The sequence below is a fragment of the Pleurodeles waltl genome, chromosome 1_2, assembly GCF_031143425.1.
Source record: "Pleurodeles waltl isolate 20211129_DDA chromosome 1_2, aPleWal1.hap1.20221129, whole genome shotgun sequence".
NCBI classification, from domain to species: domain Eukaryota; kingdom Metazoa; phylum Chordata; class Amphibia; order Caudata; family Salamandridae; genus Pleurodeles; species Pleurodeles waltl.
Genome location: NC_090437.1, coordinates 1,338,961,329 through 1,338,982,799, shown reverse-complemented (window position 1 = coordinate 1,338,982,799; position 21,471 = coordinate 1,338,961,329). Strand labels below are relative to the sequence as shown.

Sequence of the window (21,471 nt, the reverse complement as noted above, 5' to 3'; positions counted from 1 at the left end):
TGCTGTGACACGTACAGGGCAGCGCTATACATATTTACCGGAAGCTTGCTTGTGCAGCAATTATGTCATTGAAACCTTTTACTATTGTATGCTACATATATACAGTTAAAGTTAGGACAATGCTTCCATAGATAAAGTGTTTTTTGATTTACCTATGTCTTTGGCACTTTTTGACTAATGTTAAAAAAGGTTCCAAAAAAGTGTTGTGGTGATTCTTGACACTGTGACCTGTAACCGTTGTTTTTAGGGGGAAAAAATAACATATATATATATATATACATATACAGTGCTTAATTTGTGCTTGTTGTTTCCGGTGCTGAGCACCGGCGCTTATTTTTGAGGGCCGGCACTTATTTTTCTGCCTCGAGCATTTACTGCGAGCAAAAGACACAGAGGGGAAAGACGGAGGAAGAGAAAACGAAAAACCTTCACAATGGGAGACAGCTGAAAGAGTGAGCTGAAGGGGCAGGAAGTGGCTTTAAATGGATCAAAGAGGCCCGAGATGGCTTCAGGATTACGCTGCCTCAGTATTCAGTTTGCACATTTAATTGAAGCAGCCGCGTGTTTAAGAGGAGGGCTTTGAGCACCGGCACGTCTTTATTTACAAATTAAGCACTGTGCATATGTGTGTATATATATATATATATATATATATATATATCATAGAATATAGAATAGTAAAAGGTTTCAGTATTTATGTGAAGATGTGTGTCTTTTCCTTTTCTCCGAGCAGGCTTCTTGATGCAAGATCTATCTCGAGTCGAGTTTATTTTGTTCTCTGTCTCTTCGCTTCTAGTCCTTATTTTATCTTTTTTTCCTGGTTCTCTCTCTGCTCGGCAGAAGCGCGCGACCTTCTTAAAGTTCTAGATACTTTGAGGTCTTATGTGCAGTTTCTACACCCGATGCTTCCAAATGCAGATCAATAACTTCTTGTTCCGTCGCTGCCCAAGAGGTGTTTTAAGGAATTTAATTGCGCTCCGGTAATGGTTTAATTTTTTTGTAATCCGAATAAACTAGGTTTTTTTACTTATTTTTGACTAATAAATAAACTAAACAGTATATTCAGTGGCCTCGCAGGACAGGGTCAGTGTGATTATTTGAAATGCCTCTCTGCGCTCTCTCCCACCCACAGACCAAGGGCGCTTTAAGGCCTGGGCAAGGCGGGCTCTGGCCCCGGACCCCAGCCTGTCAGGGGCCCCTGATAGAGCCGGCTCTGATCAGCAGGGAGTCTCCCCTGATGACCTTGAGTAATTCTTAAACAGATGGTTTTTAAATACCGATTCCTTTTTTAAAGCTTGTGATGTGTGGGAGTGTATTACAGACACTTTGCAGAGAAATCTGTTTGTTTCAATCAATATCCATAGAAAAAAAGTATTTTAGATCACAATGGGGCCTGGCATGTGCCTCGGGGAGGGGACTCTCAGAGATTATTTGCAGTAATGTTACTGAGCTGCGTTACAATATTAAACACACGTCACTATCCCCGAGTATAGTATAGTGTCTGTCACTATCAGTGACCTGTCAAAGAGGGCACGAAAGAGCTGAAACTCCTGACCCCCCCCCCCCCCCCGACCCCCACCACCACCAACACACAGGGTCTGGTTCAGAACATCCAAATGGCCAGAGCGGCCTCCTCTGCACTTTTATCAATGAAGCGCCTCGGCGAAGCTGCCACTCGAGGCCTGCAGGCGGCGCTGTGCCCCTGCGCTCCCAACCCAGGCTCCTGGAAAGTGGTGAGTGAGGGAGGCTGGAGAGAGGAAAGAGCTGGTGCGAGAGGGGGAGGGGGAGTTGGACTAAAAGCTTTTACTGCTCCTGTGCCCGGCTTCCTTTGGGACAGCTCATTCACTGATAGTCAGGCGCCCATTGAGAGAGGTCGGGGCGCGTGCCTGTGCGTGTGCGTGCGTGGGCGTGTGGCTGCAGGAGGCTGAGCTCCAGGCCACTGAAGCCACGAATCCGAGGAGCATCGGGGTACAAAGTGACTCCCAGAGTGTCAGCTGGATCCCCGGAGGCGGAGCTCACTTTAGAAGTGCAGAGAGACCCCTGGAGCAGTGCGCAGACCTCCCAGGGGGTACTCCTGGAGTACAGAAACAGAGCGGACCCCACGAATACAGCGCAGAGCTTTCGGGGGACTCCTGGAGTATAGAAACAGCGCGGACCCCTGGAGCACTGCGCAGACCTCTCGGGGGACTCCTGGAGTGCTGAAGTAGAGAGGACCTCTGGAGTACAGCGCAGACCCCTGGAGTACAGAGGCAGAGCGGACCGAGGGAGTACGGCGCAGACCCCTAGAGCGCTGAGCGGACCCCTGGAGTACCGCGCAGGCCCCTGGATTGCAGCGCAGACCTCTTAGGGGGACGTCTGGACCACAGAGGCAGAGCGCACCCCTGGAGTACAGCGCAGACCCCTAGAGCGCTGAGCGGACCCCTGGAGTACCGCGCAGACCCCTGGATTGCAGCGCAGACCTCTTAGGGGGACGTCTGGACACCACAGACGAAGAGCGCACCCCTGGATTACAGCGCAGACCCCTAGAGCGCTGAGCGGAACCCTGGAGTACCGCGCAGACCCCTAGAGTGGTGACCGGACCCCTGGATTGCAGCGCAGACCTCTCAGGGAGGACCCCTGGACCACATAAACAGTGCGGACCCCTGGAGTACAGCTCAGACCTTTGGGGTGCAGAAAGGGTCCTGGAGTGCAGAGCAGACTCTCAGGGAGGACCCCTGGAGTACAGAGACAGAGCGGATACCTGGAGTACAGCGCATATATCTGGGGTGCAGAGAGGACCCCAGGAGTACAGAGACCCATAACATCCCTGGATTACAAAGGAGACCCTTGGAGCTCAGACACAAGTGGGGCCCTGGATTATAGCGCAGGCCCCTGGAATATAGACCCTTGGATTACAGAACACCCTCCTTGGAGTACGGCTAGGCGCAGACGTGTGGAGGGAACCCGCAGAGAGCGGCCTCAGCGCAGAGCACCCCAGCGCACACGGTGAACCCCAGGCTACAGAGTGAACCCCTTCAGAAGTCGTGGGAAGCGCTCTCTGAATGCTGAACTCGCTGGTTCGGAGACCCCTTGTGGAAAGGATCTGAATCTGGCAGTGGGAAGGTGCAGTTTCTTGGAAAAGCTGTTGTTTTGTGTTCGACTCGCCACATAATATTTTTGCTTCTTACATTTTTCGGAGTTTGGGGCTCCCATACCTCGTCTGCACTCTTGCGTGCCATAGGTCGGGAGTTCGTGACATGACGCAAGCTCAGGTGCCCACCTTCGGTGCCCCTCCTCGGGGGCCCCCCTTGACCTGGTTTGGGTGCTGCCTTTCGCCAGTCCTTGGCGTCTTCTGTTGGCCATCGGGGTGGGCCCGCTCAGTGGCCCTCGGCTACCTCTTCTACCAGATCGCCCTGGCCTCGGCCACCAGCGGCAGGTGGGCCCAGGCGGCCCCCCCTGAGGACAACAAGACCATCACCCTGGCCGTGGTGCTGCCGGAGAGCAACCTGCGCTACGCCTGGGCCTGGCCCCGCGTGGCGCCCGCCATCGCCATGGCCATCGAGGCCATCCAGGGCGCGCAGCAGCTGCTGCCCGGCTACACGCTGGACACCCGCTTCCTGAGCTCGGAGCTGCACGGGGCCTGCTCGGAGTACGTGGCCCCCCTCAACGCCGTGGACCTGAAGCTCTACACCGACCCGGACGTGCTGGTGGGGCCGGGGTGCGTGTACCCCGCCGCCTCGGTGGCGCGCTTCGCCACGCACTGGAAGCTGCCCCTGCTGACGGCCGGGGCCCTGGCCTTCGGCTTCAAGCTGGAGGACGAGCACTACAACACCACGGTGCGCACCGGGCCCACCGCCCTCAAGCTGGGGCACTTCGTCTACCACCTGCACGAGCACTTCAACTGGAGCTCCCGGGCCGCGCTGGTCTACCACGACGTCAAGACGGACGACCGTCCGCACTACTTCATCATCGAGGGGGTCTACCTGGCGCTGGAGGAGTTCAACAACCTGACGGTGCGCCACCAGATCTACTCGGAGGGCGGCGACGTCCAGGGGGTCACCCACTTCATCCGCTCCAACGGGCGCAGTGAGTACGGGGCCGGGGGGCTGCTGGGGCGTCAGTAGAGCAAGGGCCACCAGGTATGGAGTACTCTAGGGTGCCACTCGCCCCAAGGGGCATCACCAGAGCCTCCTGGTCTTGGGTACTCCTACGGTGCCACTGGCCACAAGGGGCATCACAAGAGCCTCCTGGCCTTGGGTACTCCTACGGTGCCACTGGCCACAAGGGGCATCACCAGAGCCACCTGGCCTTGGGTACTCCTAGGGTGCCACTGGCCACAAGGGGCATCACAAGAGCCTCCTGGCCTTGGGTACTCCTACGGTGCCACTGGCCACAAGGGGCATCACCAGAGCCACCTGGCCTTGGGTACTCCTAGGGTGCCACTGGCCACAAGGGGCATCACCAGAGCCACCTGGTCTTGGGTATTTCTAGGGTACCACTAGCCACATCAACAGAGACATCTGGCGTTGGGTGCTTCGAGGGTGCCACCAGCCACTAGGGGCATTAACAGGGCAAGGCCCACCAGGCCAGGAGTGCCCGTGGGGCGCGGGCACCTCTGAGGCATGGGTGACACTAGCGACAAGGAATCAGGCCATAGTTGGCGCAGGGCATGGGACGTCGCCAGAGCAAGGGCTGCCGGGTTAGGGCAGCACTGGGGGGCTCTTATTACTAGCACAAGAGGCTTTGCAAGGACTGGGGCACCACAGATACACGCGGGATGAACTGGCCCATGGCATGGGCATTGGTGTTATGCTTTTTGCGATGGTGCTGTTTTATGCATTATTATGTGTTTGGTGCATTTGCCACATAATCCGTCAGTTGCTGCGCAGTCTACGGATTTCGAAGAAAAATGTGTTCTTAGCTCAAACAGATCAAAAGTTACTAAAACCCCTGTGTGGTGCAGTGGGAGGAGCTTCAGAAAGGTTGACCCGTCACCTTTCTGTGGTTACTTCTTTGGGTGCGAATGATGTACTAATGACTTGTAGGCTGTGCCCAGATAGTGTTAACGTGTAAAAATATCAACATCAAAAGGAAACACTAACTTTAAATGTGCCACTTTATGCCGCGTAATTTGCCTTTTCTTGCCGTATAATTTGGTGCTACCCTGCCCATAATGCCAGTGGTGATAGTCGAGGCACTGCCCCATGGAAAGGGCATAACTAGAGCAAAGGCCGCCAGTAACTCTTGAGTCATGGCGGGGCACCCCATGGCCAGAATATGGTCGCCCCGAAAGCAAAGACTTTACCAGTCAATTGAGCATTTGATGGTATGGGAGGTCACCGGGTGCATGGTCTCCAGTGGCCACGGGGCGAAATGTACCTGGCATCACCGGGGCACCGGTCATCCCTGAGGCATCATCAGAGATAGGCTGTCATCTGGGCAAGTGGGTCCTGATTGCATGGGACGTCACTGGGTGCTTGGGCTGCACAGGGGTGAAAGGTCACTGGCATCACCAGAGAACAGGCGCCCTCTGTGTGGGGGCGCGGAGGGGTTGGGGGCCCGGGTGGGTTAGTAACATCTGAAAACATCTTTCTCAGAGGGCCACCTTCCAAAAAGCTGAATAAATGTAAAAACCAGCTTCAGAGCCTTCAACCTGCTCCTACCTGCAGATTCAAACTCCTGCCGTAAACATGCCAGACGCGTGGCCCTAAAATGTGAGGGGAGTTCTGTGGCTGCGTTCAGGAGTCACCGCAGGTCCCAGATCGCGCCGGAGGTGTTTATCCAGTCATTTGGCGGTTTTTGTACACAGCCCATGTTTTCACACTGAACCTTCCCGGGGCCGGAGGGGGGGGGGCCGGGAATGGAGCCAGGCCCCCCCCAGGGCTCTGGCACCGAGGGGCCCCCACGGACCCGTGGACGCAAGGAAAGTGGCCCCTGTGACTGCTTACGGGACAGTAAAACACAGCAATGATCAGCTTCCAGCGGCGTCTCAGGCACCTGGGCCCTGGTGCCGCTGCACCTGCTGCACCCTCCATAGCTAGCTGCGCAGAAAGCGTGCCCCTGCAGTGCGTTACGCGGCACAGTACACATCGATGATCCATGTATGTGTTCACACGTGTGGACAAACATTGGGAGGTTGGTGTGTGTTGGCACAGTTTTGTGTAAGTGTTTTTGTGCCGCTGCCGCCACTGGAGTCACACATTGGCGGGTACAGGGGGGCCATCTCTGCCAGCCCTGGCATCTCCTGGGCAGCGTACGGCCCTTGTGGCCCCCTCACACCCGCGAACGCACCGCGGATCTCCAGTGTTAAAAACACAGTTTAGCGCCAGCCTTCCTCGCCTCCAAAGCGCCCCATCTTCACCAGCTAAGGCTGGGTGGGGCAGAATAATGTGCCCAGGATAACACAGTTCAAGTGCGGCACCACCGCCTGTGTTCACAGGGGAGGTGTCCGGTGTAGCGCACACCTTCCTGCGGGCCCCTTCTGAGCGCTTTACGGAGAATATTCTTTCCAGCCGGAGGTACTTCCGTTTAATAATCCCCCTCCGAGCTGCCAGTACCCGCAGTTTGATACCAGTGGCCGAACCAGGCACGAGTACCGGCGGGAGCACCTCGGTGCACCAGTGAAGGCTGCCAGCAATAACGTAAAATAAATATTTTGTCGAGTGGAGTACCTCTACGCGAGTAATACATACCAGATTACACAGGTGTAATGTTCTCTGGCACCGAGGTAATGCTAGGGCGAAGTCTCCCAAATTGCCAAAGTATTTAGAACTAGTAAAATGTCATCTTCAGATAGTTTTTTTTTATTGTAGGCGTTTTATTCCCAGACGTCGCCATACACGTTCTCAAAAGACACGCATTTTGTCCTGAATGTGCTATGCACATATTAATGCAACCGGGTGACCAGGCTGGCGGCCACCAGGAGAGCCACTTACAGCATCCGGACACCTACCGGAGGCGCAGCTCGCTGGAGAAGCCTGCTGTGGTGTGCGGGATCCGGTTAGACCGGATAACACACTACACCATGGCGCTTAGAAGCACAGAACAGGGCATTACAGCGCTCTAGCATTTACTTCGCACATGTGCACTTTGTGGCCCCACAGGAAAAGTGATTTTGGGAAACAGGGCACAAGCGCAGATGAACTGGCCTGGGGTGCAGTGATGTTTCCGTTTCTGAGCCGAAGCTCCTGTTTTTATTCACGGGAGCCGGATCTACCTTCTAAGGATGTCGGCCCATTCACAATATCACAGCCGGTGTTTGCAATATTACGGGCGAGCAGCTCTGCTCCATGGGGTCCTCTGTGCACCTGCCAGCCAGGGAAGCTCTCCAAACCTGTCAGTTTATGTGTTTTCACAGACACGTTCCAATCCTGGGTAAGGGCAGAGGTTTATTTCTGTCGAGGCCAGGGGTGCGCGGCTTTCTAGAGCCAGAATGAGATGGCAACAGGATGTCAGGGTGATGTTAAAACCAACTCCTAACAGGGAAATATTTTTCTCCGGAGAAATAAATGATGTTTACCCGGGTGCAAATGTGGACTTGCTTCACTTTAGACCTGGCCGATTTTTTTTTGCAACTTTTCAATTTCGTGAATTTAGGAAATTTCGTGTGACACAATTCGTCTCAATTTCCATAAGACTAAAAGGGCGTGTAACTTCACATCATTTTTGCTCACGGAAACGGGTACAAAGCATAAACATCCAGCAGGATACATTCTCCCTTCGCACCGGACAGTATCTCGCATGACTTTTGAATGAGGTTTGCCCCCTGTTCAACTTTCACACAAGCGACAGGCAAGTGAACTCTGTTATTGTACACCCCTCCCTAAACTTAGCATGTGAAAACTTTTTTTTTAATTTGGCGATTTTATAATTCAAAAAGAATTACATAATTAGTCCTTAACTAGGGAAATAAATTCCGACCATTTCCTCAAAATCAGACCATGTGTTCCAAACTCAGTATTTTCACTATAAGCGCCTAGATATCTCTGTGACCCCACCCGGGCGATAGAGCGCTCTACAAATCTGCGTAACATATTATCAGAGAGGCTCCCCCCAAATAACACACTGACACTGAAATTATAGTGTAGTATTGCTTTAAATTGTAGAACTCCTTCACAATTAAATCCGTAGCTGCGAAATATATACCTAATGTATTATAAATAACTCACTATTTTAAAATGACACACAACTAAATGTTTAGCTGTTCTAGCAGCAAAGAACTGTATGGGCCGGTGTGAGATGCTCAGTGTGTGAGAACGCGATTGCCAGAGTTTAGACGGACTGATTATGGAAGAGTGAAGGCAAACTGAGGACCAGTGAGAGTGCTAGGTAAAGCGTGAATCTCATTAGATAAAGTGCTGGTGTCACCATTCGTCCTTGCTACATTCCCTGTGTGACAGTGAGAGCAGTGACTTTAGGCATGCTGTCTGTGTCACAGTCAGAGCGCTGTAATATATGGAATAAAATACCCCCTGCCATACAGTATAAACATATTGCAAGTCACCGAGGAGTACCATTGCCACATTTAAGAAGGAGGCCAAAGCCTGAGTCCCTTTATAAGCAGGCGTGGCTCGTGGGAGGGAAAATGGGCGTGGCGGGGGATGGTGGAGAACCAAAAAAAAAAAAGTAATAGTAATAAATAAAAAACAGAAAACTTACCTTTTTTCCGCGCCGCCGCAACGCTCCATCTTGTATTTGCAAGCACAGGCTCCCAGCCTGCCCTGCGGCCAATCCTGACGCTGCTCAAAGCAGCGTTAGGATTGGCTGGGAGTGCCAAGCGAGGGCGCTGCCGCGCAGACTGGGATCCTGTCTCTGCTCTCTCCAGCCCGGCAACACAGTGCTGAGACGGCCGGCCAAACACACATGCGCACTATTCCCCCCTTGTCTCTGTCACAGCCCCGTAGCCCCGCCCTTTTTTTTACAAGAAAACGATAATAAACATAGTTTATTATCGTTTTGTGTAAAAGTTTTGCAGCTGCTGTGTGGGGGGGGGGGGAGGGACCCCATCTTTTAAGCTATTACAGTTGAGTTCTGACCTCATTTATCTATCACCCACGACTGTGTCCGTCACAAGTGGCTGAGTACAAATAAATTAGAGACACATTTTTATATGGGATTGCAGGATCCAAAGTATTTCATTAGATACTGACTGTCTGACAGTGAAAGCTCACTGTGTGTCACTGAGAGTTCTGCAGTATTAGATACACTAAGTGTGTGACAGTAAGAGCTCACCGTGTGTCACTGAGAGTGCTGCAGTATTAGATGTACTGACCGTCTGACGGAGATCTCACTGACATCACTGCAATAAGCAACGAGGGGCAAGCCAAACTATTTAGAAATAAGCCAGAGGTGCAGATCTTGAGGTAGCATGTTGCATGCACAGGAGGAGACCTGCAGGGTCCGGCACAGGGTGGGCGGGTGGTCTCACGGGCGCAGATCTTGAGGTAGCATGTTGCATGCACCAGGGGAGGCCTGCAGGGTCCGGCACAGGGTGGACGGGTGGTCTCCCGGGTGCAGATCTTGAGGTAGCATGTTGCATGCACCGGGGAGGCCTGCAGGGTCCGGCACATTCTCCCGGGTGCAGATCTTGAGGCATCATGTTGCATGCACCGGGGAGGCCTGCAGGGTCCAGCACAGGGTGGACAGGTCATCTCGCAGGTGCAGATCTTGAGGTAGCATGTTGCATGCACCGGGGGAGGCCTGCAGGGTCCGGCACAGGGTGGACAGGTGGTCTCCTGGGTGCAGATCTTGAGGTAGCATGTTGCATGCACCGGGGGAGGCCTGCAGGGTCCGGCACAGGGTGGACGGGTGGTCTCCCGGGTGCAGATCTTGAGGTAGCATGTTGCATGCACCGGGGGAGGCCTGCAGGGTCCGGCACAGGGTGGACAGGTCATCTCGCAGGTGCAGATCTTGAGGTAGCATGTTGCATGCACCGGGGGAGGCCTGCAGGGTCCGGCACAGGGTGGACGGGTGGTCTCCCGGGTGCAGATCTTGAGGTAGCATGTTGCATGCACCGGGGGAGGCCTGCAGGGTCCGGCACAGGGTGGACAGGTCATCTCGCAGGTGCAGATCTTGAGGCATCATGTTGCATGCACCGGGGAGGCCTGCAGGGTCCAGCACAGGGTGGACAGGTCATCTCGCAGGTGCAGATCTTGAGGTAGCATGTTGCTTGCACCGGGGGAGGCCTGCAGGGTCCAGCACAGGGTGGACAGGTCATCTCGCAGGTGCACTGGTCACATTTAGTAATAGAGCAGCCCAGGCTGGTGCCTTACAGACACAGACACTTTACACTTTGAGTTCTTTTCAACCTCACATTACTAAGAACAGAATATTAACCCTTACAGGTTGCTCGGTGCCTTATATGTGCCAAGTGGTCACTGTTTCATGTTCTTCCACTATTAAGAAAGACTCACACCCCCTTTGCATGTACTCAAATCTGCTTTCTTGCGCATTGTCATATTAATATAACTTGTAAAGTGTGTAGATTCAGAGACACATGAGAGAGGTGAGGATATTGTGCAGCGCCCCCCTGTGCACTGGGAAACCTGTGTTCAAAGCCGGGCTTCTCCAGTTAACCATATTGTGTGATCTTGGGCAGATCCCTTTACTTCGCCGCCTCCCACTTTCCCTAAGTGCTGAGTCTGACATTATAGGGCTGAAAGGACGTTATCCACCCCCGTCAGCTGCGGGGCTGGGGCAGCTAGCTTGGACTGCCCGGGTCAGGCACTGTAACGACTTCTGCTGGTCTCCTAGGCACATTCACAGCTGGAGAGATTGTTTTCACCACTAAGGAGTACATGCCCCCCTCGCTGCATACTCCATTCCGCTCCCAGGGGAGCTGTGCCCACTGCACAGGTGTGACAGCCACAGCGGGGGATGAAACCCCCTGTTATCAGATCCCACCCCACCCGCAGGAGTCCTCTCTAACTCTTCCAGAGCAACCAAAGGGAGACATTGAGCCCCATCCCAGGGCTGTGTCTGACAGATCCTGCTTTTTAAAGAAGAAAGGACTGAACTCATGCCAGTGAATGATATGAGGGCACCAACATCAGAAGCAGTTTGTTTTATATTTTAGTTGCACATTGACCACTTTTAATGTCTACAACTACGGAAATGGAAAGATAAATATAGCATCCTGATGTGAGGAGTTTAGGGCTATATGTATATAAATGCAACTCAAAAACAAACAGAAATATGTGTCTGTATGGCATATGTCTCTTCTATAGGGATTTAAAAACGCCAGTTCTAATTTCAGCAGGGACGTCACTGCTTCTCATCCTTCAAGGACTGACACAATGGGTCAGACTACAGAACATTTCCAGTCCTGCAAACATGTTAAATATCCTGTTGCAAGTGCTGTGCAGATATAATTTGTATATATATATTTATTTGTATCTATTATATTTATTTATATATGTATATATAATTTGCCAAATGTAAAACGAGATTTCAAGGGAAGTTAACACTGCATGCTACAACACCTAACAATTAAAAGTCTCCAATGTTTTAAAAGGCATCAGTTATGCTGCTTTTGGAAATCAAAGTCCCTTTTCAAGTGTTTTAACAGTTCCCAAATAATGGATAGAGTTATGTCATGTGCTGTGAAGTAATGGTGGCCATTTGAAACTAGATAAGGGCTCTGTGTTTGTTATTCAAAAACACCCTCAGTGATGCACTTATACATTTTTATAATATATAAAATTAAGGGCCTCATTACGAGTGTGACGGTCTGTACCGCGGCCTATGCGTAGGTCCGCCCTCCACATAACAACCCTGGCGGCCCGAGAGCCAGGGACCCGTCAGCTCCGCCAGGATCTTGGATCCCATCGGCGGCTACGTTCCTAATCTGCCAGGGCAGCGCTGTCCCGCGGATGACGACCTCGTTCCCTGCCAGCCTTTTCATGGCGGTAAGAGCCCGATGAGAACAGGTGCAAGCGCTACGGGGGGGGGGGCCTGCACTGCCCGTGCACTTGCATAGCGTGAATATTGTGGCTTTTATTCACTTCATTCTGTAAAATGTGAACCTCTTTTCTCTCTCTTAGCTGTGTTTTTATCAAAGTCAGTTTCTGTTTGTCGATGAATGAAGGGTCCTTAGGGAGTAACATGCACACTGCACTTTGGCTTTGTTTGGCTAAAGTGTGACCCTTTCGCAGTTGTGCCTGCTCTGCTCATGCTTTGGGTAACCCTGGAGGAGAGCAGCGCCCAGGGAAGGCAGTATTTTTTTGTGTATCATGTAAAGGTTTTAATTAACTATATCATGATTAATAAATGAATAAGCTACAGGTCACCTGGAGGGTACCTGGGCCGAAGGGCGACATGAGCCAAGCCACGGCTGGGCTTCACTTTCTTGTAGAGTTGCAAACCTGAGGCTCTGAGGCTCTGAGGTGGAGGCTCTGAGGCTCAGGGACAGGTTGTTCCACACTCCAGTAGGGGGTCGGAGAAGGCGCACCCCGATCTGGTTCTGCGCATGCGAGGGGTGTGCGCGGAGAGGCGTTGGGTAGGTTTCTGGAGGTTCACCTGTCTGAGGTAGGTGGGCCAGGGTGGTGGAGGGCTTTGCATGCGTGCATGAGGAGTTTGAAGACTGCCCCTTACCGGACTGGGACCCAGTGGAGATCTTCGGGGTGTGGCGTGATGGGAGCTTGGGCTGGGAGGTTGGGAGCCAGGATAGTGTCTCTAACAATGTTTCAAGGGGATGGCGAAGGCAAGGTTAGCAGGAGAAGTGCTTACAATAGGTATTGCTAAGTGTAGGGATTGTCTGCCTTGGAGTAATTGCTTCTTGGTCACATAAAACAGGATTATATCTCTGAAAATAAAACGAGTGAGTGATTGGACTTGCAGGGCCTAGATATTGTGTCCAATGAACGACCCCAAACATAGTGGACTGCCCTCACCTTGGCTGTGCCACTAAACTGCCCCGGCCCTCGCCTTGGCTGTGCCACTAAACTGCCCCGGCCACCGCCTTGGCTGTGCCACTAAACTGCCCCGGCCCTCGCCTTGGCTGTGCCACTAAACTGCCCCGGCCCCCGCCTTGGCTGTGCCACTAAACTGCCACGGCCCCCGCCTTGGCTGTGCCACTAAACTGCCCCGGCCCCCGCCTTGGCTGTGCCACTAAACTGCCCCGGCCCTCGCCTTGGCTGTGCCACTAAACTGCCCCGGCCCCCGCCTTGGCTGTGCCACTAAACTGCCCCGGCCCCCGCCTTGGCTGTGCCACTAAACTGCCCCGGCCCCCGCCTTGGCTTTGCTGTGACACTGCTGTGACGCTGCTGTGACACTGCCCCGGCCCCCGCCTTGGCTGTGCCACTAAACTGCCCCGGCCCCCGCCTTGGCTGTGCCACTAAACTGCCCCGGCCCCGCCTTGGCTGTGCCACTAAACTGCCCCGGCCCTCGCCTTGGCTGTGCCACTAAACTGCCCCGGCCCTCGCCTTGGCTGTGCCACTAAACTGCTCCGGCCCTCGCCTTGGCTGTGCCACTAAACTGCCCCGGCCCCCGCTTTGGCTGTGCCACTAAACAGACCCGGCCCCCGCCTTGGCTGTGCCACTAAACTGCCCCGGCCACCGCCTTGGCTGTGCCACTAAACAGACCCGGCCCTCGCCTTGGCTCTGCCACTAAACTGCTCCGGCCCTCGCCTTGGCTGTGCCACTAAACTGCCCCGGCCCTCGCCTTGGCTCTGCCACTAAACTGCTCCGGCCCTCGCCTTGGCTGTGCCACTAAACTGCCCCGGCCACCGCCTTGGCTGTGCCACTAAACTGCCCCGGCCCTCGCCTTGGCTGTGCCACTAAACTGCCCTGGCCCCCGCCTTGGCTGTGCCACTAAACTGCCCCGGCCCCCGCCTTGGCTGTGCCACTAAACTGCCCCGGCCCCCGCCTTGGCTGTGCCACTAAACTGCCCCGGCCCTCGCCTTGGCTGTGCCACTAAACTGCCCCGGCCCCCGCCTTGGCTGTGCCACTAAACTGCCATGGCCCCCGCCTTGGCTGTGCCACTAAACTGCCCCGGCCCCCGCCTTGGCTTTGCTGTGACACTGCCCCGGCTGCTGTGACACTGCCCCGGCCCCCGCCTTGGCTGTGCCACTAAACTGCCCCGGCCCCGCCTTGGCTGTGCCACTAAACTGCCCCGGCCCCCGCCTTGGCTGTGCCACTAAACTGCCCCGGCCCTCGCCTTGGCTGTGCCACTAAACTGCCCCAGCCCTCGCCTTGGCTGTGCCACTAAACTGCTCCGGCCCTCGCCTTGGCTGTGCCACTAAACTGCCCCGGCCCCCGCCTTGGCTGTGCCACTAAACAGACCCGGCCCCCGCCTTGGCTGTGCCACTAAACTGCCCCGGCCACCGCCTTGGCTGTGCCACTAAACAGACCCGGCCCTCGCCTTGGCTCTGCCACTAAACTGCTCCGGCCCTCGCCTTGGCTGTGCCACTAAACTGCCCCGGCCACCGCCTTGGCTGTGCCACTAAACAGACCCGGCCCTCGCCTTGGCTCTGCCACTAAACTGCTCCGGCCCTCGCCTTGTCTGTGCCACTAAACTGACCCCGCCCCCGCCTTGGCTGTGCCACTAAACAGACCCGGCCCCCGCCTTGGCTGTGCCACTAAACTGCCCCGGCCACTGCCTTGGCTGTGCCACTAAACAGACCCGGCCACCGCCTTGGCTGTGCCACTAAACTGCCCCGGCCCTCGCCTGGGCTGTGCCACTAAACTGCCCCGGCCCTCGCCTTGGCTGTGCCACTGAACTGCCCCGGCCCCCGCCTTGGCTCTGCCACTAAACTGCCCCGGCCCTCGCCTTGGCTGTGCCACTAAACTGCCCCGGCCCCCGCCTTGGCTGTGCCACTAAACAGACCCGGCCCCCGCCTTGGCTGTGCCACTAAACTGCCCCGGCCACCGCCTTGGCTGTGCCACTAAACAGACCCGGCCACCGCCTTGGCTGTGCCACTAAACTGCCCCGGCCCTCGCCTTGGCTGTGCCACTATACTGCCCCGGCCCTCGCCTTGGCTGTGCCACTAAACTGCCCCGGCCCTCGCCTTGGCTGTGCCACTAAACTGCCCCGGCCCTCGCCTTGGCTGTGCCACTAAACAGACCCGGCCCTCGCCTTGGCTGTGCCACTAAACAGACCCGGCCCCCGCCTTGGCTGTGCCACTAAACAGACCCGGCCCTCGCCTTGGCTCTGCCACTAAACTGCCCCGGCCCTCGCCTTGGCTGTGCCACTAAACAGACCCGGCCCCCGCCTTGGCTGTGCCACTAAACTGCCCCGGCCCCCGCCTTGGCTGTGCCACTAAACTGCCCCGGCCCCCGCCTTGGCTGTGCCACTAAACAGACCCGGCCCCCGCCTTGGCTGTGCCACTAAACAGACCCGGCCCCCGCCTTGGCTGTGCCACTAAACTGCCCCGGCCCCCGCCTTGGCTTTGCTATGACACTGCCCCGGCTGCTGTGACACTGCCCCGGCCCCCGCCTTGGCTTTGCTGTGACACTGCCCCGGCTGCTGTGACACTGCCCCGGCCCCCGCCTTGGCTTTGCTGTGACACTGCCCCGGCTGCTGTGACACTGCCCCGGCCCCCGCGTTGGCTTTGCTGTGACACTGCCCCGGCTGCTGTGACACTGCCCCGGCTGCTGTGACACTGCACCGGCCCCCGCCTTGGCTTTGCTGTGACACTGCCCCGGCCCCCGCCTTGGCTTTGCCCCGACACTGCCCCGGCTGCTGTGACACTGCCCCGGCCCCCGCCTTGGCTTTGCTGTGACACTGCCCCGGCTGCTGTGACACTGCCCCGGCTGCTGTGACACTGCACCGGCCCCCGCCTTGGCTTTGCTGTGACACTGCCCCGGCCCCCGCCTTGGCTTTGCCCCGACACTGCCCCGGCTGCTGTGACACTGCCCCGGCCCCCGCCTTGGCTTTGCCCCGACACTGCCCCGGCTGCTGTGACACTGCCCCGGCTGCTGTGACACTGCACCGGCCCCCGCCTTGGCTTTGCTGTGACACTGCCCCGGCCCCCGCCTTGGCTTTGCCCCGACACTGCCCCGGCTGCTGTGACACTGCCCCGGCCCCCGCCTTGGCTTTGCTGTGACACTGCCCCGGCTGCTGTGACACTGCCCCGGCTGCTGTGACACTGCACCGGCCCCCGCCTTGGCTTTGCTGTGACACTGCCCCGGCCCCCGCCTTGGCTGTGCCACTAAACTGCCCCGGCCCCCGCCTTGGCTTTGCTGTGACACTGCCCCGGCCCCCGCCTTGGCTTTGCCCCGACACTGCCCTTGCACTCGCCCGGCTTCTCATAAGTTGTGGCTTCTACCTGTGACTTTGCAGGCCCCCCCTCTACCAGTACTACACAAATATTCAGTACCTTCCTCTCAGCAGAAATCACAGTTTTCCAAAGACAGCTCTAGGGCGTCCTTCAAGGAAAAGCAGATGCGTTTAAAGAAAAAATGAAAAGTTACGCAAACCTTTTTTAGGAGTAACTGAAACGTTTTTGCCAACATTCACAAGCTCGTGAATGCGGTACCACCTCCTTCCAGAGATAGTAAAAGGTGAAGTTTTGCAACCAGATTATGCTCGTGAAACATCAAAACATTCCGTTAGGAGTCAGGATTTGGAAGGGACACTCTTAACACGCCCCTTTAGTAACTCCTAAAGGCTTCCTAAACCCATTTAACAATTTGCCAAGCCTTTTCCAAATTGTCAAATGGGTTTAGTACATTTGAAAAAACATTTCAGCGGTAACAGCCTTCAGATTTACCCAGTGCTTAATTGGTAAATAAAAAGGTGCCGGTGCCCAAAGCCCTCCTCGTAAACACGCTGCTGCTGCAATTAAATGTGTGAACACGGAATACTGAGGCGCCGTAATCCCGAAGCCATCTCGAGCCTCTTCAATCCATTTACAGCCACTCCCTGCCCCTTCAGCTCACTCTTGCAATTTTTTACTTTCTGGCTTTGTGACGCTTTTTCGTTTTTCCCTTCCTCCGCCTTCCCCATATGTGTCTTTTGCTCGCAGCAAATGCTTGAGGCAGAAGAATAAGCCCCGGCCCTTAAAAATAAGTGCCGGTGATCAGCACCGGAAACAACAAGCACAAATTAAGCACTGGAGTTACCACAGCAGAGGGTTGTGAAAGCTCCTCAGGCCCTATGTTCCGACAACCTTGTATCATCTGAGCGCTCATCCTTCCCTTTAACATTCTCTGCTCTCCTCAGAGCACAGCCTGCTGCGTCATCTATACCGCTGACATTCCCTCTTCTCCTCAGAGCACCGCCTGCTGCGTCATCTATACCGCTGACATTCCCTCTTCTCCTCAGAGCACCGCCTGCTGCGTCATCTTTCCCTTCGACATTCCCTGTTCTCTTCAGAGCACTGTCTGCTGCGTCATCTTTCCCTTCGACATTCCCTCTTCTCCTTAGAGCACCGCCTACTGTGTCATCTTTCCCTTCGACATTCCCTCTTCTCCTCGGAGCACCGCCTGCTGCGTCATCTTTCCCTTCGACATTCCCTCTTCTCCTCGGAGCACCGCCTGCTGCGTCATCTTTCCCTTCGACATTCCCTCTTCTCCTCGGAGCACCGCCTGCTGCGTCATCTTTCCCTTCGACATTCCCTCTTCTCCTCAGAGCACCGCCTGCTGCGTCATCTTTCCCTTCGACATTCCCTCTTCTCCTCAGAGCACCGCCTGCTGCGTCATCTTTCCCTTCGACATTCCCTCTTTTCCTCAGAGCACCGCCTGCTGCGTCATCTTTCCCTTCGACATTCCCTCTTCTCCTCAGAGCACTGCCTGCCGCGTCATCTATACCGCTGACATTCCCTCTTCTCCTCAGAGCACCGTCTGCTGCGTCATCTTTCCCTTCGACATTCCCTCTTCTCCTCAGAGCACCGTCTGCTGCATCATCTTTCCCTTCGACATTCCCTCTTCTCCTCGGAGCACCGCCTGCTGCGTCATCTTTCCCTTCGACATTCCCTCTTCTCCTCGGAGCACCGCCTGCTGCGTCATCTTTCCCTTCGACATTCCCTCTTCTCCTCGGAGCACCGCCTGCTGCGTCATCTTTCCCTTCGACATTCCCTCTTCTCCTCAGAGCACCGCCTGCTGCGTCATCTTTCCCTTCGACATTCCCTCTTCTCCTCAGAGCACCGCCTGCTGCGTCATCTTTCCCTTCGACATTCCCTCTTCTCCTCAGAGCACCGTCTGCTGCGTCATCTATACCGCTGACATTCCCTGTTCTCTTCAGAGCACTGTCTGCTGCGTCATCTTTCCCTTCGACATTCCCTCTTCTCCTTAGAGCACCGCCTGCTGCGTCATCTTTCCCTTCGACATTCCCTCTTCTCCTTAGAGCACCGCCTGCTGCGTCATCTTTCCCTTCGACATTCCCTCTTCTCCTCAGAGCACCGCCTGTTGCGTCATCTTTCCCTTCGACATTCCCTCTTCTCCTTAGAGCACCGCCTGCTGCGTCATCTTTCCCTTCGACATTCCCTGTTCTCTTCAGAGCACTGTCTGCTGCGTCATCTTTCCCTTCGACATTCCCTCTTCTCCTTAGAGCACCGCCTGCTGCGTCATCTTTCCCTTCGACATTCCCTCTTCTCCTCAGAGCACCGCCTGCTGCGTCATCTTTCCCTTCGACATTCCCTCTTCTCCTCAGAGCACCGCCTGCTGCGTCATCTTTCCCTTCGACATTCCCTCTTCTCCTCAGAGCACCGCCTGCTGCGTCATCTTTCCCTTCGACATTCCCTCTTCTCCTCAGAGCACCGCCTGCTGCGTCATCTTTCCCTTCGACATTCCCTCTTCTCCTCAGAGCACCGCCTGCTGCGTCATCTTTCCCTTCGACATTCCCTCTTCTCCTCAGAGCACCGCCTGCTGCCTGGCTTCGCCTCGGTTCGAGGTCCTTCCAAATCCTTTAATCCCCCCAGAAGCAGTGGCTGCACCCGCTCATCGCCCCACTGCTGCTGACGCCTTGTAGGGACTGGCTGCAGACTCCTCAGCAGTGATGAATGTGTCCTCAGCAGGGGAGGCATGCAGGGTGTCCTCTGAGCAGGAAGGTGGATAGAGAAGCCACTGCTTGGGTGCCTGTCTGTGTAGATAGGGGAAGTTAGATCTGCTCATGGAAGGATATGTCTATGCCAAGTATTTCTGAGGGCTCTGGGTTTATGTGTCCTTGAAATTTGTAACTTAAATAGAAATTAATTGATTTTGCTTTACATTCAGCGCGTACTAAAGAACATATGGGTATAACTCACAGTTCCGTGTGGTTCCAGGATCTTGGAATGTTTTATTTTACCACAGCGATGGCATGCCACAACATGAGACACACAAAGGGTGATGGGGCGATGCCTCGTAATACCCTAAACCACTGGCACACTCACTCGGGTCGCATTCCAACCCAATACTTTTCACTTACTGTCCCGTTCTAGACAGAGACCTGCCTTATGCAAATCAGTCCCGACCACTGACGTCATGGGAACAGTCCATCCCTAACTGGCAGGCAAAGCCCCATTCGGAAGCCAACACAAGTAACCCATGGCCGGGTTTAGCCCTGTCAGGCGTCAACAGTTAGGTATAGCTTGGATCCTATGGGCATACCCAGTAAGGGACCCATGTCTGGGCATACCCGTAAAAAAGCAAGGGACACACGCCTGGGCATACTTTTAACCAGTAAGGGACCCACACCTTTGCATACCCTTAGCCAGCGAGGGACCCACACCTTTCCATACCCTTAGCCAGTGAGGGACCCACACCTTTCCATACCCTTAGCCAGCGAGGGACCCACACCTTTCCATACCCTTAGCCAACGAGGGACCCACACCTTTGCAAACCCTTAGCCAGCAAGGAACCCACGCCTGGGCATGCCATAAGCCAGCAAGTGACCCACACCTGGGCATATCCTTAGCCAGCGAAGGACCCACGTCAGGGCATACCCTAAGCCAGCAAGGGACCCACGCCTGGGCATACCCTTGGCCACCAAGGGACCCACGCCTGGGCATACCCTAAGCCAGCAAGGGACCCACGAATCGGCATATCCTTAGCCAGCAAGGAACACAGGTCTGGGCATACAATTAGCCAGCAAGGGACCCACGCCTGGGCATACCCTTGGCCACCAAGGGACCCACGCCTGGGCATACCCTTAGCCACCAAGGGACCCACATCTGGGCATACCCTATGCCAGCAAGGGACCCAACCCTGGGCATACCCTGGGCATATTCTTAGCCAGCAAGGGACCCACGCCTGGGCATACCCTAAGGCAGCGAGGGACACATGCCTGGGCATACCCTTAGCCAGCGAGGGAGCCACACCTGGCCATTTCCTTAGCCAGCAACAGACACATGCCTGGGCATACCCTTAGCCAGCAAGGGACCCATGCCTGGGCATACCCTAAGCCACCAAGGGACCCACGCCTGGGCATACCCTTGGCCACCAAGGGACCCATGCCTAGGCATACCCTTAGCCAGCAAGGGTCCCACACCTGGGCATACCCTTAGCCAGCAAGGGACCCATAGCTGGGGATACCCTTAGCTAGTAGGGACACAAGCCTGGGCATACCCTTAGCCAGCAAGGGACCCATGCCTGGGCATACCCTTAGCTAGGGACACAGGCCTGTGCATACCTTTAGCCAGCAACGGACACACGCCTGGACATACCCCTGACCCCTCTTCACCCTAAAAAATGTGAATGAATAGCATACTACACTCCGCACATCTGCATATTCACATATTTATACATATCTACATAAAATATAGAGATTTGCATTACAGCTAACTGTGTAATCCAGTAAAATATTGCCAACAAAAGGTTCCGGTGACATCATCAATCAATCAATCAAACATGATTTATAAAGTGTGACAAATCTCCCGCAAGCGTATCCTTTCCTGAATCCCAGGAGAGAGGGTGAGGTCCGCGGGTGAAGGGGGAGGTTGTTCCAGGATTTCACCGCAAGGTAGGGGAAGGAGCATCCTCCACTGCTGCTTCGGTGGATGAGGGGCGTGTGTGTGTGAGGGAGAACGCAGGTGTCTGGAGGGTTGGTGGAAGATCAGGCGGTGGCTGGTGTACGCTGGTCCATGACTGCGAGGGCCTTGTAAGTGTGGATCAGCATCTCTTCTGAATGGGGATCCAGTGGAGCTTCTTGAGGTTGGGAGATCGTAGATGAGTCTGTCTGCTGAATTCTGTATGGTCTGTAGTCTCTTCAGGAGGTGTGTGGTGATTCCTACGTAGAGTGTGTTACTGTAGTCCAGCTGGTTGGTGACTAGTGCTTGGGCCATAGTTTGTCTGGTGTTGACCAGGAGCCACTTGAAGATCTTACGGTGCATGCGAAGGGTGAGGAAGCAGGTGGAGAAGCCTTTGTTGGTCTGTTTTTTCATAGTGAGCTGATGTCCATGATGATGCCAAGGTTGCCTGCATGGGCTGTTGAAGTGTGTACTGGTCCTCTCAAAAGGCCATCGGTCTGTTGGAGTGGCTGCTGGTCTTCTCAGAAGGCCATCGGTCTGTTGGAGTGGCTGCTGGTCCTCTCAGAAGGCCATCAGCTGTTGGAGTGACTGCTGGTCCTCTCAGAAGG

General features: G+C 55.1%; 1 protein-coding gene across 1 annotated transcript in view; it reads left to right on the top strand.

Annotated features, from left to right (window-relative positions):
• Positions 1 to 1,823: 1,823 nt before the first annotated feature.
• The window catches only part of NPR2 (natriuretic peptide receptor 2), a 428,259-nt gene continuing 408,611 nt past the window's right edge, over positions 1,824 to 21,471 (top strand). Inside the window, exon 1 of the mRNA XM_069205697.1 lies at positions 1,824 to 4,065. Within this exon, the coding sequence (XP_069061798.1) occupies positions 3,237 to 4,065 (829 nt within the window). The 5' untranslated portion in view covers positions 1,824 to 3,236. The remainder of the gene's footprint in view (positions 4,066 to 21,471) is intronic.